Below are 23,600 nucleotides of genomic sequence, written 5' to 3' on the forward strand. Positions count from 1 at the left end.
TTTAGTATTTATAGTTGAAGAAGATTGCCGATGATTTCTGATCGAGGGTTGACGAAGCTTGATCTCAAACAGTGTTGTTTAGTGATTCGTCAAACTTGTTGAATCACAGAGAAAGAACGGCACGATTTTGATGCGCTTGTTGTTTTTTTGTTGAATTTGAGGAAGAACGGCACAACTTTGGATGTGTTTGTTGTCTTCATCTTCAGAGAGGAGAGAATTTGTTGAATTTGGTGAAGAACGGCACGACTTTAGATGTGTTTTTTGTTCTTCACCTTCAGGTTTGGATGTTCGAGATGAATGTCGGCAAAGCTTCTGTATCAGAGAATTTTGAATTTCCGTCCCCTCTGGATTTCTGATTCTCTAAATTTCTGGACCTCTTTCCTTCTTCCTTCAGGCCTCTATTTATAGGTTTCTTGGATTAATAAGATGATGATACGTGTCCTCTCTTGATAAGGACAAAATCATAATTGGGCCGGGCCGGCTATATTGTGATGATTATCTTTAAAATAATCATTCCAAATATATTTTATTATGAATAGTTATCTTTTTTTTATTTAATCATCTGGGCTGGGTTAATTAAATAATTTAAGTGAACCAAGTTTGAGCCAATTAAATAATTTAATTAAACATGAGACCCATATTTAATGGGTCAATTTGTCAAAACAAAAGTTCATAAAATTTTAGTATCTACAAACCTACTGGGAAAAGACTTTGGTGAAGAAGAAAAAAAAGTATAGCATGTCAATTCCTTTTCAATCAATTGTTCCCTTCATATATGGATGCTACATTAGTTTATTACAAAAGATTATTGAGTTGATGCATTCCAACGTTTTTGTTCAAGCTGGTGAATAGATTTGCTAAATTTTTACATAAACGTATCTGTTGAACATCAATGTCACTACTGTTTTGAAGTTGATGTGTATAAAAATATTTTGGTGAGATTTGCTAGGTTGTGTCATCTTTAATATAGCCTCTTTTGATCTGTAAAAGGCAGGCAACTATTTTTTATTTGTCTTGAGCATTTTGCTCTGAAACTTGCTTAACCGACTGTAGGATTCATTTTCCTATATTTAGCTATATGCTATTTGGTTGTTTGGTTATGGTCTGCTGGTTAGTTCTTAATACCATTTTGTTTAGCAGAGGCTCATGTTACAACCAGCTGGTTCACTTGCCAGTTGCCACTAAGGTTTTATGCTTAACCCAAGTGGTCACTGAGGATGAGCTCAAAGATGATGGAGACTATGAAGACATAGTGGAAGGAATGTGGAAAATTCGGTGAGCAAACTGGTGTTCCATCTATTCTTTTATTTTCCTGAAAATCTGCACACATATTGATTTTCTATGTGTCTTATCTTTCTGTTTTACAGCCTATTATTGTTGTCCCACATTCTGCTATACAGAATCATGCCTGACATACATATAATACACAAGACTCCATAACCACCACCTATCTATATTCAACTCATACTTATTCTCTGTTTATTCTGAGAATTTTTTTTTGCATATCAAATTTTTCATTGTATTTAATTTGCAGGTACTTTAGTGAACGTTGTAATCCCACGCCCAAATCCCAATGGTGAACCGGCTCCAGGGGTTGGAAAGGTTAGTATGAACTCTTAGTCTGCTTCTAATGTTAAAATTATCTGGTATACCAAGTTGTTTTTGACCATATAAATATATAGTTAATATATTGATTTAAGATTGGATTTTTTTTTTTATTCTAACTATTGTTTAAATTTGTGGTGAAATTATATATAGCTTAGACTATCTGAAATTATGTCAAGCTCGTTCGTGCATAATGCTAGCTATTCATTTGATAACAATTTGATCTGCAAATGGCAATGAAAATTTTCTTGTTTGTTTTAGGTGTTTTTGGAGTATGCAGATGTTAATAGTGCCACGAAAGCTCGTACAGGCTTAAATGGAAGAAAATTTAGCGGGAATGAAGTAGTGGGTGTATTTTATCCCGAGAACAAGTTTAGTGAAAGGGAGTATGTATGATGGCAAGTTTTCTCCTTGGACTCTGCCTGGATGTCAGTTATTCGGTGATCTTGTCTCTTTAGGAGGAACTTTCTTACGGATGATTTATTCTGATTTATGTTCTAAATAACAGTCTAGGTTTCTTTAAATAAGTGGGCCTCACAAGGGCTATTTCATTATCATTATCGGTTCGAAAAATTTAGATATTACTCTTCTTCTAAGTTTGCATATGTAACTTTTTTAAACTCAATTTTTTGAAATTATAGAATTAACTGTTTTATTTAAACTTTTGAAATGTTATGTTGTATGGTTCCTTTGAAAGCGTATAACAGACGATCTGGGCTAAAAACAAGAAGGCTTAAAACTCTAGAAAATGTGCCTCAGGTGCATGCTCCACAACCCATTGTATCTCTTCTCATATTCGTTAAGTTAAATCTTCCATTATTTCATGATCTCACTAGCATATTTGTTACTTGTACAAAAAAACAAAAATTATAATTATAAACTGGTTTCCTTCCATGCTACCAAGCGCAATATTAAACATGGCACGCCAGCCACCTGAAACTGAATCTCCTAATTGGTTAACTAATACAAGAGGACACATTACTTTCAGAGTAGGTTAAATCCCCCAATCATTAACAGGCATAATGCAAAACGAAATAGTACAACATGCAAAATTTTGGGCATTTACCACCATAAAATAATACAAAATTGTGAGGTTAATGACTAACCCAAGGTTTTAATAATTTATAGTAAGCTGAATTAAACAGATTTGTTCTTTTTCCTTTTGTGACTATCATTCATGTCTTTATCCTTCCTCTTCACCCCACCTTTAAAAGCTTTTTTCGGTGCCTGAGCACAAAGAAACCAAATTAAATCAAATATCTCAATCAACAAATTTTTTAATCAAGCAACATAGATGCAAATTAGAAAATTGTGAAGAATTGTTATAATGTTGAACAAAATTTTCAAGTGTTTTTAGCTTCTGGAGGTAATGTCCTCCTTTTTTACCATGAAAATTATATATAATATTCCCTGAAGATATTTCCATGAAACAAAAAGAGTTGAAGGTAAGAAAACATATTATAGCAAGTTACCATACCTCAGCGGAGAAAGTCTTGAGAGGGTCTCTATTTTTTCTAAATTTTCCCTTCAATCCCTTTCGACGAGCAGAATTGGTATTTCCCATTGCAGCTCTAGCAAGTTTGACAATCTTGCTTGCTTCCTGTGTTGTTGGGTCCAATAGATACTCAGGCACATCTCGTAGGTGAGGAGCAGGGGTCTTTTTGCTAAGGACCTTGTCATGCTTCAAAAGATCTGCAACAAATTAAAAATACAAGCTCAACTTGTTATTCTTCAATCTTTATATGCAACCAGTGATATTTCTACAACTCAACTTAATGTAATGTCCAACTGATAAGTTCCATACCCAAGTCTTTTGGATTATCATGAAAATGAGCCTTCAACCTGAAACAGAAACAGAGTTGGTAAAACAAATTGGAGAGAGAGATAACACAGAACTGGCATAATTTGTAGAGTTAACGCTAATAGTATAAGCAGCCAAGTCTCTCTCTCTCTCTCTCTCTCTCTCTCTCTCTCACACACACACACAAGTCCCCTAACACCTCTCTGTCAGCCCTCTCTCTCTCTCTCACACACACACAAGTCCCCAAACACCTCTCTGTCAGCCAAGTGTGACACTCAATTTTAAAATCTGAAACTGGAACTAAAGTAAGATTAAGCCCCAATCTCCATCAAGGATTTTAAACAAATATAAGGTCTGACATGTCCATAAGCTAAAACTAGAACTTCTCTAACAACCTTTAAAATGCTTCAGAAATAAAACTCTCCCATTTCTTATAGCATGCAAGTGACAGTAAGCTTGACCTGGTGAGAGAAATATATAATCCGTAGAAAGTCAAGCAATCTCTTAAAATTTTTTTTTGTTTTTTTTTTTTTTTTTTTTTGAGAAAGAGAGAGACTCTATGTAAGTAGAAGCCAAGAAGGTGTCCTAGATTTGGCAGTAAGCTTGACCAGGTGAGAGATATATGATCCATAGAAAGTCGAGCAATACTCTTTACTTCGCGTTTTTTTTTTTTTTTTTTTTGAGAGAGAGAGAATAACATTTTGTTATTTCATATAACACACGTGTCATTTATTTCAAAATAAAAGAGAGGAAGTTCATTAAAATCAAAATCAACCATGTCATCCACCAGTTCAACTCTCTCTCTCTCTCTCTCTTTTTGTTTGTGTGTGATAAGTACCACTTCTTCAAATCTCTTATCCTTCCTTCTTCATTCCCATCCTTTCTCCCGCCTTTCCTTTCTTATTTCCTAGATTTGCCTACATAGTTTATGATCCAGTGAATCATACATGCATCACTTCCAATATTCTAAATATAGTAATTTAAGTCACATACATGACTAAATCTAGTTCTACTTGCATGCTGAGATATTCAGGAGAGGAAGATCTAGAATCTAAAGAGAAAGCTACAGTCAGTAAATACCCACTTTTCAGAATTTAGAATTTCATTCCTCAGATCCTGAGCCCGTGATTCTCTCACAGCAATTTTTGTCACACTCCTTGCAACATCCTGCAGAGATCATGTCATCAGGGTATTGAAGGAAAGGAGCTTGTCAATGCAAAAGTATAAAATGTTAATTCTCAAATATATTAGAGATCACAATACAGGAAGGAGATAAGGGTAAGTAAGAAATTAGGAGAAAGAAATTGACTGCCAGATGTTAGGATGCACAACAATCCTTCAACAGGACTTCCATACACGCGCATGATCACCAAAAGGGTCTAGCATAGGGGCATTTTTCGCCTCACACATTTGGTGGTTGAGGGTTCAAGCCCCCATTAGGCAGAAGTGGGTGTGAGGGTGCTTGGCATGTGTCCTTACCTAAAATAATAAAATACAATAAAAACTATTAATAAGTTTTCCTGGGGTGGTTGCTTAATGCTTCTTATTAATAAAACCTGTCCATTTGATTCCCGCAACTTCCAGAGGCAGATATCTATAATTAAATTGGAACCATTATGGTATATTGCAGTCATGGTAAAACAACAATGTCACTATAAATTAAATTGAAATAAGTGGTTATACAGTCCTTTACATAATATTGATTGAGAGATCAACTCATTCCAAGATTTCTTTCTTGTTGGAAGAATTATTTCTTGTCCAAGAACCCAGACAAGGTTTCTTTTTTTGAGTGCCATGTAAGAGCACCTATATGAGGCTTTAAGAGTAATATTCCTCGGGCCGTTGTAGTGTACATACTATTATTTGAAAGTAAAACTGGTTTCCTGGAGAAACTGATGAAAACAGACTGGGGGTGCATATATCTACAAACTTCACAGTAATGCCAAAAAAATAGGGAAAAGCTGCTCTATCATAAATAAATATTAAAAAAAAAAAAAAAAAAGTGTCGCGCACAGTCGAGAGGTATAGCAAATATGTAGGAAACATGAAAAGCATAGCCTATCTGACCATAATCCAGTATTTGCATTACTTCATCAATGAATAAAGACTAAAGAAATTAACTTCTGTAAACTAAATGCTCAAGATGTCAACTCCAATATTGCATGATTAGGCAATGAAGGAACTTAAGCTACGTTTGGTAGGAGGGAAGGAAAGGGAAAGAAAAGAGAGGAGGGATGGAAAAGGCCGCCACTGTTTAATAGAGGGGTGGATAGGAGGGGAATGAGGCATCCTTCTTTGCCCACCATTTACCTCCATAAAAAAATTAGAGGAAGAGGACAAAAAAGAAAAAAGGATATAAGCTAGATAAAATTGAAAAGACTTTATTATAGTGGTATTAATTTATATATTTAAGGGTATAATGGTTAAATTACAATATCACCCCGTTCCTTCACTTCCATTCAACCAAACAAAGGAGAGATAGACACCCTCTTCTCCCTGGAGATGCCTCATTCATCCCTCCTTCCCTACAATCTAATTTTTCAATCCTCATAGGCTCCTACCAAATGGAGCATTAGCCATTTATTCCTTCCAAGATTAAAAGTCTGATGGGTCAAATTTATATCCATTAAGCCTAAACCTAAGAAGTGAGGGTGGGGAAAAGCTTCCTTGCTTCAGGTGTCTGCAATGTAAGTTTTAGTAGCACCATTGAGCATATTCAAGTACAAAATTTCTAGTGTTTTCTAATCTGTAGCATCAAAACCAATTAAAAATTTGGGCAAAAGCTTTTCACCCTCCTGTCATATGGTTTCAGACATCCATATTTGACACTGGTGAAGCAGACAAGGGTGTATACTATATGGAGATGGTGCAGAAACATGTAAGGAGAGGGAGAGAGAGGGAGAGAGAGAGAGAGAGAGAGAGAGGGGGGGGGGGGGGGGGGGGGGGGGGTGTGGGGTGTAGAAGGATTATATTATATATTCAAGCACACATATGGATATTGCAACCAAAACTGGACTAATTCCACATCATGCTCATTAAGATACTGATTGCAAAGCCAGAATGAACCACCCCGATATACTTGGCCTATTGGTTTAGCAAGATGTGGACTGTAAGAGGAAATGAGGAACATGATGATAGTGGTGAGAAAGGATCAACTCAAATTCCAGAATAAGATCTGGACCTATCTGGATTCACAAAGTAAAATGCTATATAGCCTATATTACAGTAGAATTTGTGCTACCAAATTTCAAATAGTTGAGGTAACGATTGGATGACGACAACAACGACGATTTATTAATAAAGGAGAGTCAAAATCACCAAGCACAACCCCAAAATACAAATTATCATAGCTTAAGAGCAAAAATAGACATTAAATATATAAGTAGAGACATTTTGAGTTCCTTGAGTTGAATGGTCTGGACTATTACTAACAACAGACACTATGCCAACTTTGAACACTTTTAGATTTATGATTTCAGAGGTATAGTTTTTTCTTTTTCTCTCTCTCTCTCTTTTTCCCTGGTTGATAAGAAGCATGGATTCTATGCCTTTAAATAGACAACACAAAATGATTGGATGTGCTGACATTGCAAATCTTAGGGCATGCACATGAGATAAATAATTATATATATTATTCACAGATAAGAAGTAAGAAAATATATAACTATATATGCATATATTTTTATCAAAACGGATAAATGTAGTCCAAATTTTAAAATTTTCTAAATTGACGATTGCTGACGTCATGTACTATTATAATGTATACAACTACGCTCTTATTATGATGTACTTTAAAATTACTCTTTTCCTATATGAGGCTACATCAGAATCTCTCTGTCAAACGCTTGACTGGTGGCCATACAAGGATGTCAAATTTTCTTTGTAAAATAAAATACGGTTTTTATGAGGTTGCACAAGGCAGTTTACAAGGTGCCTTGGAACTGTCGTACAAGTGCATGAAATTATAATTTTTTTTTTTTTTTTTTTTTTTTTGAAATCATTCACAAACCCAATAACAGTGGAACATGCTTTCAGGGGTATCCAAGAGCTTGCAAACTCCTTTGTAGAAGTGGCTGTTCCATACTTGTTTCTAAATATAATTCTAGTATATCCGTTCTTATATGCAAGCCATGATTATTGGCAGATGCACCTGTGTGAGTGACTGTTGGGGTGGGGGGGAAGGAGAGAGACTTTGCTGCTTCACTGCAGCAATCTATTTGGCACCATAATTGGACTCTAGATCATTTCCCTGGGTTAGGGAAGTGGAACAATAGAGCCCGACGCAGCCAGAAGTGTGCGGACGTTGGGCCTCTTAGGGGGGTGGATTGTGGAGGCACTGGCAGGCTACAGGCACACGATCTCACATTGCCTGGGGCTGGGTGTGGAAAGGGAAAGTGGTATATATGTGCTGGTGCAATCTCCAAATGGTATAAGGCCTTTTGGGATAAAACCTAAGAACAAAACCATGTGGGCTCGGGCCCAAAGCGGACAATATCATACCATGTGGTCGAGTGTACTGTTACCATTTGTATTATGTGTGAATGAAAATTTGTGAACGTGTACACTAGTAATGTATCTTTAGGAAGTTACAAAATGAGAAAACTACTAACATGATCTAAAGCTCAATAACAACCACTGTGATGGGGGTCCACAAAGTCATAAAATGTTGTATGACATCAAGAAACAACTTACACAATACTACCTAGTGTCCTAGGATTTGTGCTCCCAAATATCAGAATGCAAACCCTATGAATAAGAGTTGAAATATGCGATATTGGAAGTCTCAATAATTAGTAAAAAAAACTTCAAAAGGGGGAGTAAATTACCCAAACCTCCCCTAGGTTTTAAGTTGTAACCATGCACAGAACAGATGCAAAAGTTATGACCTCCCTTGAGATTATGATGAGAATACAGACTATCCCATGGCGTTTTAACAGCCCATTCAGTCCATTAAATATGCTTTTTCTACATGCTGAAAGTGCCTTTTAAACAAACTGACATAACCATCCCTAATCATCCTTCTAAAATGAAAATTTTAAACCCTTTTTAAGTACAAAAATAGTTTCAATTGTCCTCTATTTACCTTCCAATTCACCCCTCTATCCTTGTTCTCTTTCTTTCTAAAATCTTCAAGGAAGACCAACCACCACTTCTGCACCAATGTAGGCCACCTACCTTGACCTCTTCCATGCACCGCTATAGACCACCATTAACCATTGTCTTCAGCAATATGACCCATAGCCACCGATAAATGGGTTTCTCCCCCACCACCACCACCATCCTCCCAACCATCAACTCCAATCATGTTCCTACATCAATTGAGATTCACCACCACCACCATAGCAGACATAGGTAACTCTAATTCGAAATTCCCTCAAATTTTAACTGCAAATTGGACCTAATTACAAAGTTTCAAGCACCTAAAGCAACAAACAGAACTTCAAGCAAATGAAGTAAAACTCCTTTATCCCTCTCTATCTAACACAAAAAGCATATAATCTCTAAACTTGTACAAATCAAGAACTTCCTTCTGTGTTGTAAAAACAGAATCACAGTTCCTGTTGCTCACATATTCTCTCATTCCTCTCTAAATACACACTTCTTTCAGAGTATATATATGCATATAGAATCCAACAAATTATGTATATATTCTGCATATTCCCAAGCAGAGTGTGTATATATAAATGGAGGTGTTGGATCACCGACGATGTGGTGGGATTGATTCTGGTGGTGGCGGTATTGGTAGAGCAGCAGAGGAGAGATGGAGGTGCTTCACAGGGGGGTAGGTGGACAGTGTTGGGCGGTTTGGAGAGTTCTACAGAGAAAATTTTAGGGAATAGGAAGAGAGAGCTTTTAGGGAGGAGTTGGGTAATGTTTGTTCAAAGATAGTTTTAGGGGGGAGAAACAGAGAATCTTAGAGAGAGAAGGATAAGAGTATGGAAGAGAAAACAAGGAGGTTCAAAGAGGACATAATTTTTAAAAATATTAATATTAATATCAATCATGTGGATAATTTAACACTATTTTTCCGACTAACTCTAACCCAGGTGTCAGATTTGTTTTTGCGTAAGTTCTATGTTGGTTAATAATTTAAAACCTCTATGGAGTCAAGATAATTTACCCCAAAAAAGGAAAAAGAATTATGCATTTGCTTGTTTATTGACCTCAACAATTTTATTGACCTCAACAATAATAATAATAAAATACAAGAACAATTATTCAGGGAAAAAAAAAACACAAAAACGATTCCATCTCTTTGTGAACATGCACTGGAATGAATCAATAATGCTTCCTGCATCTCATTTTCTAGAATGTTGGTGAAGCTGAAGCACAAACGTTGGTATCTATAGCTATGTAACTAATTTACCAACATGCCAAAACTGGAAAACTAATATTTCACAGCGTAACTCCAAAGACACTAAAAATAAAAAATAAAAATAAAAAAACAATAAATAAATAAATAAAAATTGAGCACTGTCATAAATTATAGGATGAATCTAATATATCAAACTTCTTTCACTGATATAGACAGAATAGTCAAAACATTTACCTCAGCTCTATAACGTAAAGACTCAACTGCATTCTTAGTGAGCAAAGGAAATGGAGCAATAAATTTTGAGTCCTTGTTTTCACTCTCTCCAAAAAATGATTTGATTTCTTCAAAAGTTTCCATCTCTTCTTGAGAAACCTGTTAACATGTAATAGAATGCCAATAAGCCAGTAAAACCAAATTCAATGACAGAAAACATTATGCCCTAAGGCCCCTATGGGCCCTAACAGCATTGGTACCATTATCTAGTCTACCCAAAACATTTAAAACTCGTCTCCATTCCTGGGAAAGGAAAGTGAGGAAAATTGATAAATCCAAAAAGAAATTTATGCAAGCATATTATCAAGACCTTGGAGTACCTAACAAGAAGAAATTTTCCAGCACATCGTAATTTGATAAAGATATATTGTCTTAATACACAATTTGATACAAACACATACACATGACAAATCTCTCAATGATAGACACAGTTAGCAACTAGTAACTCGGTAAATGGTCCTTAAAGAGTATGCATACAAGAAGACAAAAGGTCATTTTGCTTAATATTGTTCCCTATCAGCGACAGACCTTGAAAATTGTATGAGGGAGCAGCCTTGAACAAGAAGAATATATAGTGGGGTATTATCAAAAATTGAGTGTGGGCATTTTTAAGATTTTAACAAAAATTATAGGAAGTTTTATAAATAAAAAAATAAAAATAAAAATAAAAAATATATATCATTGGGGGAGGCTGCCCCACTAGTCCCTTAATAGGGATGTCCCTGTTCCCTATGCAAAAATAATTTTTATATCCATCATTTAACACTTACAAGAGACACAGATGCACCAGTATTATATGCTCTTCCTGTTCGTCCAATTCTATGAACATATCCTCCAGCACTTTGAGGCATATCAAAATTTATTACCTGTTAAAAATAAATGCAGGTATTATTATAAATAGAAAACCAGTAAGAAATTTATTTACAAGGTAAATCAAACAAAATGTTTCCACTACAAGCAAACCATTCAGACCAAAACAATAACCTGATAATCTATTCACTTACTACATTATCTTTTCAATAACAAAAGAAGACTGATGGAACCCTGTTTTGTTGTTGGGTTTGTGGGGGATATATAACCAAAAAAATTATCCTTGAGAAATCATTTCACATTGGATGATATAAAGGGGAAAGAGAAGCCAGAAATAATGACAAAAAAAATGAAAAATTAAGTAAGAAAGTAAAGTTTTGAGAAAATTAATATATATGAAATTTTAAGGAAGAATATAGGAAACAACTCTTACATTAATTTGAGCTTGTGACAAAAGCTAACAAACTTCCAGATATGCCCCCAAAAGAAGGTGACTTATGTAAGAGTCATCAAATTATATTACTGTCATTGCAGTAGCAAGTTGAAAATCAAAAGCATATAAAAGAAAAAAGAAAAAGAAAGAAAAAGAAGAAAAGAAATACGACACACACATCAAAAATCAAACCTATAAACAAGTTGGCTCCAACATTTTAACACCGCCAACAAACTCCCAAAATTGGCCTCTTCCTGAGGCACAATTTCTTGAAATCTCCAGCTAAATTTCCATTTTTAGAGGATCATAAATTATTATGTGCCACTCAACTAGAAAGTAAATTATATTTTGTAATAGAAGATTATAATTTGATCATTGATCATATCTTCTGTAAAACCAGAGTACTAATTGCATCTCAGAAAAGTTCAATCATGTTTCATAATACCAAAATACAAGAATAAGAAATCCAAACAAAAAAAAAAAATCGGAGACCAAGAAGCACTCATGAGTTGACTTTGAAATTCAATTAAAATTGAACTTGAATTTATATAATCTGACATGGTTACCAACTACGGGTTTACACAAGAATTACAAATCAAAGATATGTAACTGTAAGAAAAATAAGCTCCGAAATTGTTTGCATACTGTGTGCACGTTTTTGAAGTCAATTCCTCTGACTACTCCAAATTCAGAGTCCAATTTTTGCTTAGCGTGCTTCCGAGACTTTCTGCGCTCAACATGACTCTCCCCATCAGCTTGTTCCTTCTCTTTTGATTGGCCGTCATCAGTTGCAATTAAATAATCAAAAAGTCCAGCATTGAAAGACTGAAGAAACCAGCAACCTTGAAGAAGTAAGAACTAAAATCTAGGTATAGAATTAAGAGCATTCACATAAAATTATTCTTTATCAGATTTTGGATACATGAAATTATAACATCAAATGGTAGACCTCGAGGATATGCAGACGAGAATTTTGTGGCAACTCAGCATTTAAAACAGCAGACTTGATTCCAAACTGCCACAAAAAAGTAAACCAAATTCAACAATGTAAAATGAAAATGGATGAGGAATTTGCCAACAGATTTCAACGAAAATGCAACTGATGGTATACTAGTAATTTTTAATATTTTTACAGTCCCACCCTCAATTATAAAACAGTGGGTCAGCTCAAAAATAATAACCATTAGTAACCAATTCCACTTGGCCCGAGGCCCAAATAATAACCATATATCTGTTCTAAATCAGGGACTCAAGAACACATCGACTGTTATCACCAATCACCAAAGGAACAAATTTCGTTATCCTCAACGACAGATAATGATCCTCAAATTGAAAAAACCACTCCTCTAATTCCTTTCTGGTTGTAAGAACCAGCCTGTCAACTTCCCCTTAAGCAATATGTATTGGATGTTTAATTTTTTATTCTGGTTGAATTTTAGGCCAAAAAAAAAATCCCTTTTAAGCATCTCAAAGATGCTATTAAAAATTTGTTCATCCTCAATTAAAATCAGAATTTAGTTCTAAATATATGAAACCAAGACAGGTCATTTACCAAAAGGGGAGAGAGAGAGAGAGAGAGAACCAAACTGATTATAATAACATAGCAATATAATGATGATATGAAATGCATCCATTAATAATCTAGACCATTTATTAGGGATAAAAGAATCATAGAAATACGTAGATGCATAAAAACGTAGCCAAAATACCTGTTCAAGGAATAATTTCAGTCTAAAACCCATGTCAATTGTATTAGTAAATATCAGCACTTTTTTCTGAACCAGCTCCAATTTCAAGAGGGCAAGGATGTGGACAAGCTTATCACGAGCACTGCATGAAATCTAAAATAAAATAATAAAAAGGAAAAACATAATGAAGCAGTAATAAGAACACATACATAGTTCTAAGCGAAGCATTGATGAAGATAAGATGATCCAAGATGTTCGATGATGCAGAAGTGGTTAAAGATTATCAACATCCCTTCTTATTACAAAAATCCCTCTATTCTAATATAAAAATATTTTACAAGGAATTTACCTTAAATGATGACTGCCTATGTATGTATTATTAATCAAAATCAAAAGAAAAAAGGATAACGGAGGAATGTATTATTAATCAAAATCAAAAGAAAAAAGGATAACGGAGGACATGGTTAAGTGACCATGGAAGTCATTGTTACTCATTAGGTGCATTTCTAACTTCAGACTTTACTGGTGAATGAAGGTTAAGCCTCAATTCCAACATGGATTGCAAGCTAGCATTGTGGTTACTTTCTCAATTCTACTCGCACTTTGAATTCATTAGGTTGTAGCTTGTGGTTAACTGAAGGGGTTTCCCTCACAGCAATGACGGTTGTGTTCTAAAAATTCCAAATCCTTGAGCAATAAATATAACAAGAATGGCAACATATAATTCATATATATATATATATATATATATATTTATAGATTGATAGAATATGGTTCTTGTATGATACAAATCAATAAATGCTATATGCCCAGACTAGAGAGATGTAGGAATCACTGTTTGAAGCATATTAAAGTGTCAATCACTGATAGTTTATTAAAATAGTTCAAGCCTGAAGCCCTTGTGTTTGTGGTGGAGTTTGTAGAAAGAGGAGACTCCTATTGGGGTGCTCAAGTTCTCTATTCTTAATTTGTTATGTTCTTGGGTTCAGGGCAGAAATTGTAAATATATAGGGGTGTTTGTGGATTTTTTCAATGTGTTGAGAGATTAAGGACCCCATTTGGTCCTGTGTAATTCTTTTTTGGGATCCACTCCCCGGTTGAATGGCTCTTATAATACTTTATTTACTTATTAATTAAAAAAATAAAGTTAATAAACAGAGCAAAATTTCAATCCAATAAACTTTGTTACAAAGAAGTACCTCAAAATAAACACTAGCATACCATATGTCAATGTAAATAAATATGAAAAATGAAAACATTAAACACTCTTGAGTATTAAATTTTTTTTTTTTATTAAAAAAACCCTGATGGACATGCCAGAGCATGCTCAATATGCATGCATGTCATTGGGTCCAATCCAATTCAAAAGAGAAGTAAAAGGTGCCCTTTTTGGCCTCTTATACTAGAGAAAAAAATTCGATCATCCGAAGCTTGATGGAGTTGTAGAAATAGATCAAAATATATCCAACGATTTCCCCTTTTCCTTCAAATTTACTGATAAGAGCATATCGATTCTTACCCAAAATTGCTGCACATTTTTGGGGACAATTTCATCTTTAACATCTCCTACTTCAGGCAAGGTCAAGATGTAAGGATTGTGTAGAATAAGCTTTTTCAGCTTTTCAACATCAGCACTGCATAATTTCATATAGCCAACATAAATCAACATGGATTAACCTTTTTAAGCTCTAAGAAATACCATTATCACGTGTAACTTTGATTTGGAAGAAAATTATGAATTGAGCATCAAATACATGGGAATTTTTTTTTCCTGCAACAAAGAAGCATTAAAATTTCAAAAAGAAACAAAAAGAAAAGGAAAAAATAAATAATGTAACAAGAATGTTTTGAAACAAATATTAAGGATTTCAATATTTATTTTGACCTTCGAAAATTTTCTTTTTGCTAAGTATTTGTAAAATTGAATTATTGAAAGCTGCTAATCCAATTTTAACTGATTAATAAGCTTAAATCATCAGCATTCATCAAGTAATGGAAGAAGATAATAAGATCAAAACCTGATAATGAGCTCAAGAAAACAACATCAAGAGGTATCCCATAAAGTAGATATTGGCAAGAACCAAAATTGCATGCAATGTAAAAACATTTACCAATAAGAAAATAAAAGTGGAAATAACAAAGTGTAAACAACAAACCTTGAGGTGGCCGACATTAGAAGACATTGACAGCGTCTAGGGACATGAACTGTAAGAGCTTTTAGATCCTCTTCGTATCCATATGACAGAAGAAGATCTGCCTGATAAATATAAGAATAATTGTTCATATCAAGAAACCATTTTTCAAAACTAAAGACTTAAGAATCTAGGCGCATGACTTAACATTTAAACTATCAAAGGTAATTTAGAAAGGTACAGAATCAGTGATCACTATACAGGAGCAGAATCATACAAAATTTAGTCCCGGGCTCCCAGCACTATAATTGATTTTTTTTTTTCATTCAAGTTGCACACAATACAATAAGCAGTCATTGCAAGTTTAGGTAAAAACAATTTCGAAGTCAATAATGGAAACTGAAACGACATCCACAATACACAGAATCCCACCTCATCGAGAATAAGAATTGAAAGCGCATCGTGAACTGACAATGGTTGTAAGACACCTTTTGACAGGCATGTCTGTATGCAAGCAGGTGTAGAAACCAAAATGTCAGGTGGTCCTGCCAATGCCGTTCTCTGCAACCAAAATTTTGAATCAAACATGTAACAACATAAGTAATTTTGCTGTCGCGCAAGCAACATCATATCTCAATCACTAAAATGGGAATGAAGTATGGATATGAACCCACCAATTCGGAAGCCGACATCGTGCTTGTCAATTGTACAACTTTCAATTGTACTCTACATAACTCAATTAAGGATAATGCCTCATAATAAACCTGAAAACACATCATACATATACAATACACACATTTTCATATCGAAGACTGATGAAAAAGTATAATTGTAGAAAAATTAGAATGAGTATCAGCGAAACGCACCTGTTGGCACAATTCTCGTGTAGGGACGAGAACGAATGCTGTTGGAGCGAGCTTCTCCTTGGGAGCAGATTCGGATAAAATTTTCTGAAGCATGGGAAGTAGGTATGCGAATGTCTTTCCAGAACCAGTCTTTGCGCGAGCAACCACGTCCTTACCTTCCTGTAGACATATATTAAATATATACATATATATATTAAAAAGAATTCTTGCATTTTCTCAGCAACCAAACAGGGCAAGAATGAATGCAAAGTAAGTAGAGAAGCGAAGTGAAGTGAGAACTAACAAGGATGAGTGGGATTGCGACACGCTGGATTGGGGTGGGCTTGTCAATGTTTTTCTTGGTTAGGGCACGAATCAAGCGAGGATCGAGCCCGAGATCTTCGAAGCTCTGGTCTTCATCCTGTTCCTGCTGGTCTTTGTTCTCATGGGAGGTCTCACTAGTCATGGCCATGGGACTCAACTCTCTACTGTAATCAAAGCTTTGAGTTTGAAGAGAGAGACACAGAGAAAGAGGGGGCAGGTAGCCGCGAAAGAACTAGGGATTTTGAGATGTATCAGGCTATCGGTTGACAACGGGTATATTAAGGGGAGAACAAAAATAATAATAATAATACTACGAGTAACAAATAATTAGATAACGGGTTCGGTTGGTGGTTCTGGAGCACCGTGTGGCAACGGGTTTTATTTTATACTAATACGGACACGATAGCCCGATTGGGCAATTAAGGGTAAAGTGTTAAAAAATCCCATGAATTATTAACTTTTTGCAACTAATCTCTCTGAATTAAAAATTATCCCTCTAAATTATTGATTTGTTACAATTAAGGACAAACTTATCACAAAAAACTATTTTACCCTTTGTTATTAAATTTGTCATTTCTTATTAAATTATTTTTTATTATATTTTCTCTTATTTAAATATTAATTATACCATTTACTTTAATTTTATAATTAGTATCAATTGATTATAAAATAAAAAATAAAAAAAATTGTAGCTATCATTTTCTAAAATGATTAACTTATTATAATAAAACTTATTATACTCACTTTAAAAAAATTTAGTATAAAAAAATATCTTCTTTTTCAAACAACATTCATGAAAAATTAATAAATTACGTAAATAAAAAATATCTTCTTTTTAATGCAATATAGTCATGAAAATTAAGAAATTATTTAAATTGTTTCAAAATTTTCTATTTAAGATTTTTATTTAAATAAATAATTTATTTATTAAAGGCAAACTTATGTAAATTTAATGGAGAATATTTCATCAAATTAGTATGAATTTTTTTCATAATTTATTTTACTAAGAAAAATATATCAAGTGTAATTCAATAAGAAATGTTATTATGGTCATTTAATGAAAAATAGGTAAGACAATGGGGCATTTGGAAACTAAATGTGATAGTTTATGGGGTTTTATGCATAAAACAAAGTTCAAGGGGGTTATTTGCAAATTTAGACATAATTGAGAGGGGGTTTTTTGAACTTTACCCGGCAATTAATTACCAACTCCAAAAAAAATATATATTTTTTTTTAATATTTTAAGAGTTTGGATAATCTCTTTATTTATTCCTTAAAAAAATTTAAAAAAGAAGTGGAGACTGAATAGCAGGATAGCATGCCACGAGATTAGCGTGGCCGGATGAAGAAAGCCTCTGATTAAGTAATTATTAAGTATTCCAAATCCAGACTCTAAAAATTTGTTTTTTCCCCTTTAATCATCTTCTTCTTCACTATTCTATTATTTATAGGGTTAAGTGTAAAAAACTCCCCTCTACTATCGATATAGTGCATATTAGTCCCTGTGTGGTAAAAAAAACCCCTATAATATCAATTTGGTGCGAATAGGTCCCTGGTGGTGTAAAATGACAACAATACCCTCACTTCAGTTGAATAAATTAATGATTATAAATACAGGCCATGTAAAATGACCCTTTTGTCCAAATTTGTATAAAATGGGGTTTGTTTGGCAGAAGGATAATATAAACCTCAAATTACATAAAATAAGGATAATCTAAAGCTGAATATAATTAAATCTAAAACCAAACATGCCATTTTATATTTTAAAATATAAATAAATTTATCATTTATATAATGTATATATATATATATGCACGCCATATATCATTAGGGCAAATCATTTCAGCCTCCGCCTCTGCCTCCATCGCTATTCTTGTTCTCAACTCTGAACTTGCCCCTTTCGCTCTCTCTCCACAACTGCAAACTACAAGAATCAAAAGTTCAAAACCCATATATTTTAGTTTATCTATCTGCTACAAGAATCAAAAGTTCAAAACCATATCGGCATATCATTTCATATTGTTCAAAAAAATCAAAACTCATATCTTTCTGTTTCCATTGCTCGCTATTCCAGTTCGGGTTCACCGTTCGCAAGCTTCAGCCGTTGTTCTAGTTCGGGTTCGCCTTTTTTTTTTTTTTTCTTTTTTTTTTGACCAAGTCTTCTCTCATCTCTCTCATCACCTTCTCTTTTGACCAACACTAAAAATAGAACCAAAAACTCAATTAAATGACATTCCAGCAGTTAACCTTCTGCTCCAGCAATCATGTTACTCAATAAAATATCTCGCTCATTAAAAAAATTAAAGTAAAATATCTATCAGGAAGGAAAAAAAAAAAAAAAAAAAAAACGTAAAATAAGACATGCATATCACAAACCCATAAACATATATGAGTTGTATATGTACTCCCCATTCCAATTATATAGTATTTAACAGACTTGATCCATTCTCCAACGATAGGTGGGACAACAGATACCATCAAGAAGGTTCCTATTAGCCATGAAAGAATGAAATTATCCAGCCCTACAAATGGTAACAAATTGAGATTAGATAACAAGCATTTGCTGCTCTGAAAGTACAAGCCCAGAGAGTATTATTTATACTGGGGAAAAGGAAGGGGGAAAAGCATAAACAATCATTCAAACTATTTAAATAACTTTCAAATTATTCATGATGCTTGCAACATGCATAAATAATGTCAATAATGTCTTTAAGAATCATTAATGCTCAAATTTGATCCAAAAACTTCTTATATAAGGAAATTTTCTACCTGCATCATGAATAATATTCATTTTAGGAGAATGTTTTTTAACATAGGGGTGATTCATTCACTGATTTGTTTGTTCCTTGAACATCCAATTGAGTTATATGATGCGGATGGGTAGGCAGAGGCATGAAAATAGACAACTAGCAGTTTTCGAGGTCCTTTTATGCACATATGGCGAGGGGCAAAATGGAAAACAAAAGGGTAAAATGGGGTTTTCAATTTTACTTTTTGTAAAAAGTGGTCAGAGGGATCGGTTATGCACATTTTTTTAATTTTGTGGACTTGCATACACATTTTTAAAAAGTAGGGACTAATTTTGCATAAAGTCTATATATCAGGGGGTTTTTTGCACTTAACCCTTATTTATATGGAAAGATTTCTAAGTAATTGAAAGCAAGATCAGTAGCTTCGACTGATTTACTGTCGTCGAATTCAAAGTAAGATTTGATGCATTTTGACTTTGTGTATGAATTTTTTTAAAAAAATCCACTAGTTTATTGTCATTAAATCCAGGTGCATTTTAGCCCTGTGTGCAAATTTTTAAAAAAAATTCACGATTACGATAATTGATACCGTTGTGTAACATTGATACTCGTTCGAATCCGTTACACGCGGCTGTAAACCTTGAATGACATACAAATTATTTATTTAGATACTCAAATTGCTCTTATTTATTTAAAAAAGACCAAAGCTATGTATCTATCATTAATATTTTTAGACTTTTGTTTTATTTAAAAATAATAAGAACAATTTAAGCAAATCATTATATATATATATCATATTAATCAAATGAATATTACAAAAATTATTTTCTTTTATTCCACTTGCTTCACTTTACACTCTCACTTTCACATTCGCCGTTGATTTCCATATAAATAAACTTACCATTAAAGAAATTACATCAAGGCACTGATTAACATGTTACAAAATTCAATTTATAATTCTCAAAATTTTCAAATAGTATTCTAAGACTAAAAACTTCCCTACTAGTTGCCTAGTCCAAATTAAAGGTGATCCAACTCAAATTAAAATTTGAGATTAACTAAAATTAGATGCCTTGACGCATTTGTACTAGGCTTTGACCCTTTAGATTTGGATTTCTGTAAATTGGGTTTTCATTTGTTTAAACGTGCAATTAAATTAGGGAACCACCCCTTCATTTTTATTTTTCTCTTTTTTGGTCCATCCATCAAGTCTCTTCAATTAACAATTGTGTATGTGTGTGTGTGTGTGTGTGTGTGTGTATTAGGAGTGACAAAGTTTGACATGATCCGCCAAAATAACTCGAACAAGACACCAATTAAGTAAATTTAGGTTTACCTTAAACGGATTCGGGTTATAAACGGGTCGACACGATTTACTTCTTTAGTTAATCGTGTTATATTTGGGTTAAGGAGATCAACCCGTTTAATAAACAAGTCGGATTAATGTTAAGGGTTCCTGATACGATTGTAACACGAGTCGTGTTCGGATTGAACTGTTTAGTAAAATATCTCTAGATCAACATAGCACGATTACGATCTGCAAACATGAATTGTCACCCCTAAATTACACACACACACACACACACACACACACATATATATATATATATATATATATATATATTAAAGTTATAAAGATTTTTTTTTAAAAACAAGTGGGCCCCACCAATATATTAAAAACATCACAAAGGCCATAAGGCCATTACACAGACCCGTTTCTCACTCTCCGCGTCTCGTCCAGAAGCTTCCCTTTTCTTTTCTTTTTTTTTTTTTCTTTTCCAATTTCAAGCTTTGATTCCTCCTTCCATACTTGGAATTTTTGGGTGCCGTTTACGGCAAATCGAAGAGCACGGTGAGATCTACGTGTGAGTACCAACAATTTCAGTTTTGGTACACTCTAGGGAGTTCGAAATTCTAGAGTTCTTGGGCTCAAATTGGGGGTTTTCATCAATTTGAGGTAAGGGTGTTCTAATCTATAACTTCTTGGCCTTTTGTGAATTTTTCCCCTTAAATTTGATCCTAAGCATGCTAAATTTTGAATTACCTAGCTTGTTGTTGTTATAGTTATGTGTAATTAAAATGATAAATGTATTTCATGTGTTAATTGAGTTCATATACATGTCTATTTTCATTACGGTGAATGAGCATGCTTAGTGTTTGCTATGTTGTATGTTCTATGATTGTTTATTTATTGCCTTGAAAAAAAATTGATGCTATGGTTATAAATAAATAAATAAAATAAATGAATGTTTAGAAATTCTTATTGAATTGTGATGATGATGTAAATGGAATGTGTGAAAGCCTATAGTTGAATTGATAAATTGAAACACACACATTCATGCATTCATTGGGAAAGAGAAAGGGGGAAAAATATTTTTAGAACAAACGAAATTATTTTAGGGAAAATATTTTCTAAAAGTGTTGCGAAAACCGGACGCCTAGGATGCGCTTAGTGGTCTGTAATGTTGGTGTAGTCTAGAAGGGAATGTAGTTGAGTTAACTAGGCCGAATGCGACGCCTTGGAGGTGCCTTATGGTCTTGGATAGTTAACCAACCTTCTTTTCGTGACGCCTTAGAGGTGCCTTGGGTCGGATTACACTAATGGTTTGGTTGCTGAAACTGAATTGTTTCGGAAACGGGGAGTGGCATATGCATGACATTGCACTTCATGGTACATGTGGAAAATTTGTGGTTAGATGTTATTTATACCATGCTTGTTGTTGTGATTGAGATTATGTTTTTCTCATGGTATGACCCCGTCCTTTTTTATCCATTCTTTGTGTGGGATTCACGGGGATATAAGAAGTGTGTCTTAGACACTCCCTACTGAGCTTATGCTCACCTCATTATTTTTAACATTTTTCAGAACATGTAAGAGAGGTGGTGGACAACGATCCACCACAGGTTTAGACGAGCTTGAAGACCCGTTTTATTTTGCTATTTTTTGTACTAGAACTCTAATATTTTGTAAATGTAATATTAACTATCTTGTGAAACTTTAGTTTAATTAGTATAAAGTTGTAAGTTATGGACTTTTAAATTCTAACTACATTTTATGGACTGTAACTTGATGTAACTAAAGAGTGTCCCTTGTTTGGATGAGATGGGGGAACGGGACTTTTGTATGTATGTAGTCATTTTGGAAATGTGATATAATAGCTGTATTGTGTGTTAGGACAGGATATGTTATTTTAAGGCCCAGTGATGCTATTGCATCTTTTTATGTATTTCAACAGGTTGTAGAGGGACATTTTCTGCGGAGGTCATGTCGAAATTTTTATAGATTTTATTATTATTTTGGTATCTTTTCGGGTCGTTACAAATTTGGGATCAAAGCAATGATTCGAATACTATTAGGACGACGGGTAGAGGCCTACTTAGGATTGCATGGGGAGTTGAGTTATTTGTTTACTTGCTTAGTTGCTTACGTGATTGCATGCTTATATGCTTATGTGTTTAATTATTTAAAAGGCATGCTTAATTGTTAAACTGCTCATATAATTACGTGTTAAGTGCTAAATGTTGTTGTATATTATTAGCATGATCATGTTTATCATTAGTTGGGTAATTTGGGAGTATGGAAGGTGTTTATGTGTTTCTATTCTTGTCAAATCATTCGTGTGAGGATTTCGTTCTCGTGCGTATTTTAGTATCATCGTTATTGATCCGTTTCCTTTTTCTTTTAGCGTCATGCCACCAAGAAAGGATCCCGGGGAAAGTTCTAGCTCCAATCCCGTGGAAAAGGATGAGGAGCAAATTGAAGATGATGTCTTGTTGCGTGATTTGGTCCCACCAAGAGAGGGACAAGCGAGGGGGACCGTTGATCCACCTTTGCAGTTGAGGTTAGCCGTTCAGGCGGTTCTTTTTGATGCATATCGACCGGTAGGTATGTCATCGTCACAGTTTATGCCACCACCGACACCACCACCACCACCACCACCTCCTCCAAAGACAAATGAGTTAGATAATCCTTTTTACCATATTGTAAAGTTTGTGAAATTGATGCTAACTCTGTTTGAGGGAGGCCCAGATCCGCTTGTTGCAGATAGTTTTATAGATAGGGTGGAGAATCATATTAATGCCATGAATTTGGCAACGGACAAGTTGAAAATCACATTGGCGACTTACAATTTTATTGGTGATGCTGAGATATGGTGGAAGACCGTTTCTCACACCTATAATCTGGACACAATGACTTATGATACATTCAAGAAATTGTACTATGAGAAGTACTTTCCAGCGCCTAAGCGGAGGGAACTAAAGAAGGAGTTTGATGGGTTGAAGCAAGGAAACATGACAGTTACAGAGTATGAAAACAAATTTACATCGCTTTTGAGGTTTGCACTAGGGATTGCTAATGATGAGGAAGGGAAGATAGATAAATTTATTAATGGCCTTGATCTTACTATTAGGCCAATTGTAGCTGCTTCAAAACCGACAGAGTATGCAAAAGCAGTGCAAAAGGCCTTAGTGGTTGAGGCTAAGAGCAAAAACAGTAAGGCTATCAGGGAGTCCTACAAGCATGACAGGGGTACGAGTGCTTTCTCCGTGGGTCGATCAAGTAAGAAGCAGAAGCATGAGCAGTCAAGGTTCAGGGGACAGCAGTAAGTCAGATCTGCACC

The 23,600-nt window shown here is 34.3% G+C and overlaps 1 protein-coding gene and 1 pseudogene across 2 annotated transcripts; one reads left to right on the plus strand and one right to left on the minus strand.

Moving 5' to 3' along the window:
* Nucleotides 1–1,146: 1,146 nt before the first annotated feature.
* On the plus strand, nucleotides 1,147–2,142 carry LOC132282434 (splicing factor U2af large subunit A-like; annotated as a pseudogene).
* Nucleotides 2,143–2,640: 498 nt separating this feature from the next.
* Nucleotides 2,641–16,497, minus strand: LOC132282433 (DEAD-box ATP-dependent RNA helicase 16). Of its 2 annotated transcripts, XM_059784107.1 has the most exons (15): nucleotides 16,208–16,497; nucleotides 15,925–16,083; nucleotides 15,733–15,822; nucleotides 15,491–15,619; nucleotides 15,083–15,183; nucleotides 14,446–14,560; nucleotides 12,948–13,079; nucleotides 12,188–12,253; nucleotides 11,884–12,063; nucleotides 10,766–10,861; nucleotides 9,957–10,094; nucleotides 4,491–4,573; nucleotides 3,410–3,447; nucleotides 3,083–3,297; nucleotides 2,641–2,832 (listed from the first exon to the last, which is right to left on the minus strand). In XM_059784107.1, the coding sequence occupies exons 1-15, from the start codon at nucleotides 16,373–16,375 to the stop codon at nucleotides 2,743–2,745; spliced, it is 1,800 nt and encodes a 599-aa protein (XP_059640090.1). In that variant the 5' UTR covers nucleotides 16,376–16,497; the 3' UTR covers nucleotides 2,641–2,742. The 2 variants fall into 2 exon arrangements, with proteins under 2 accessions (XP_059640090.1, XP_059640091.1); XM_059784108.1 differs by lacking the exon at nucleotides 14,446–14,560 and having other exon boundaries at nucleotides 12,948–13,068.
* Between the last annotated feature and the right edge of the window lie 7,103 nt (nucleotides 16,498–23,600).

The sequence above is a fragment of the Cornus florida genome, unplaced genomic scaffold (assembly GCF_030987335.1).
Source record: "Cornus florida cultivar Cherokee Brave unplaced genomic scaffold, ASM3098733v1 CherokeeBrave_3.0.0_Hap2_Chr11, whole genome shotgun sequence".
Lineage (NCBI taxonomy): Eukaryota > Viridiplantae > Streptophyta > Magnoliopsida > Cornales > Cornaceae > Cornus > Cornus florida.

Excerpts from the sequence above, each read along its gene's own strand:
- LOC132282433 (XM_059784107.1), bottom strand. The coding sequence starts at position 16,375 with ATGGCCATGACTAGTGAGACCTCCCATGAGAACAAAGACCAGCAGGAA. Across the intron at positions 15,620-15,732 it reads CGATGTCGGCTTCCGAATTG|AGAACGGCATTGGCAGGACC; the intron begins GTGGGTTCATAT and ends TTTTGGTTGCAG. Across the intron at positions 15,184-15,490 it reads CAATTCTTATTCTCGATGAG|GCAGATCTTCTTCTGTCATA; the intron begins GTGGGATTCTGT and ends TATATTTATCAG.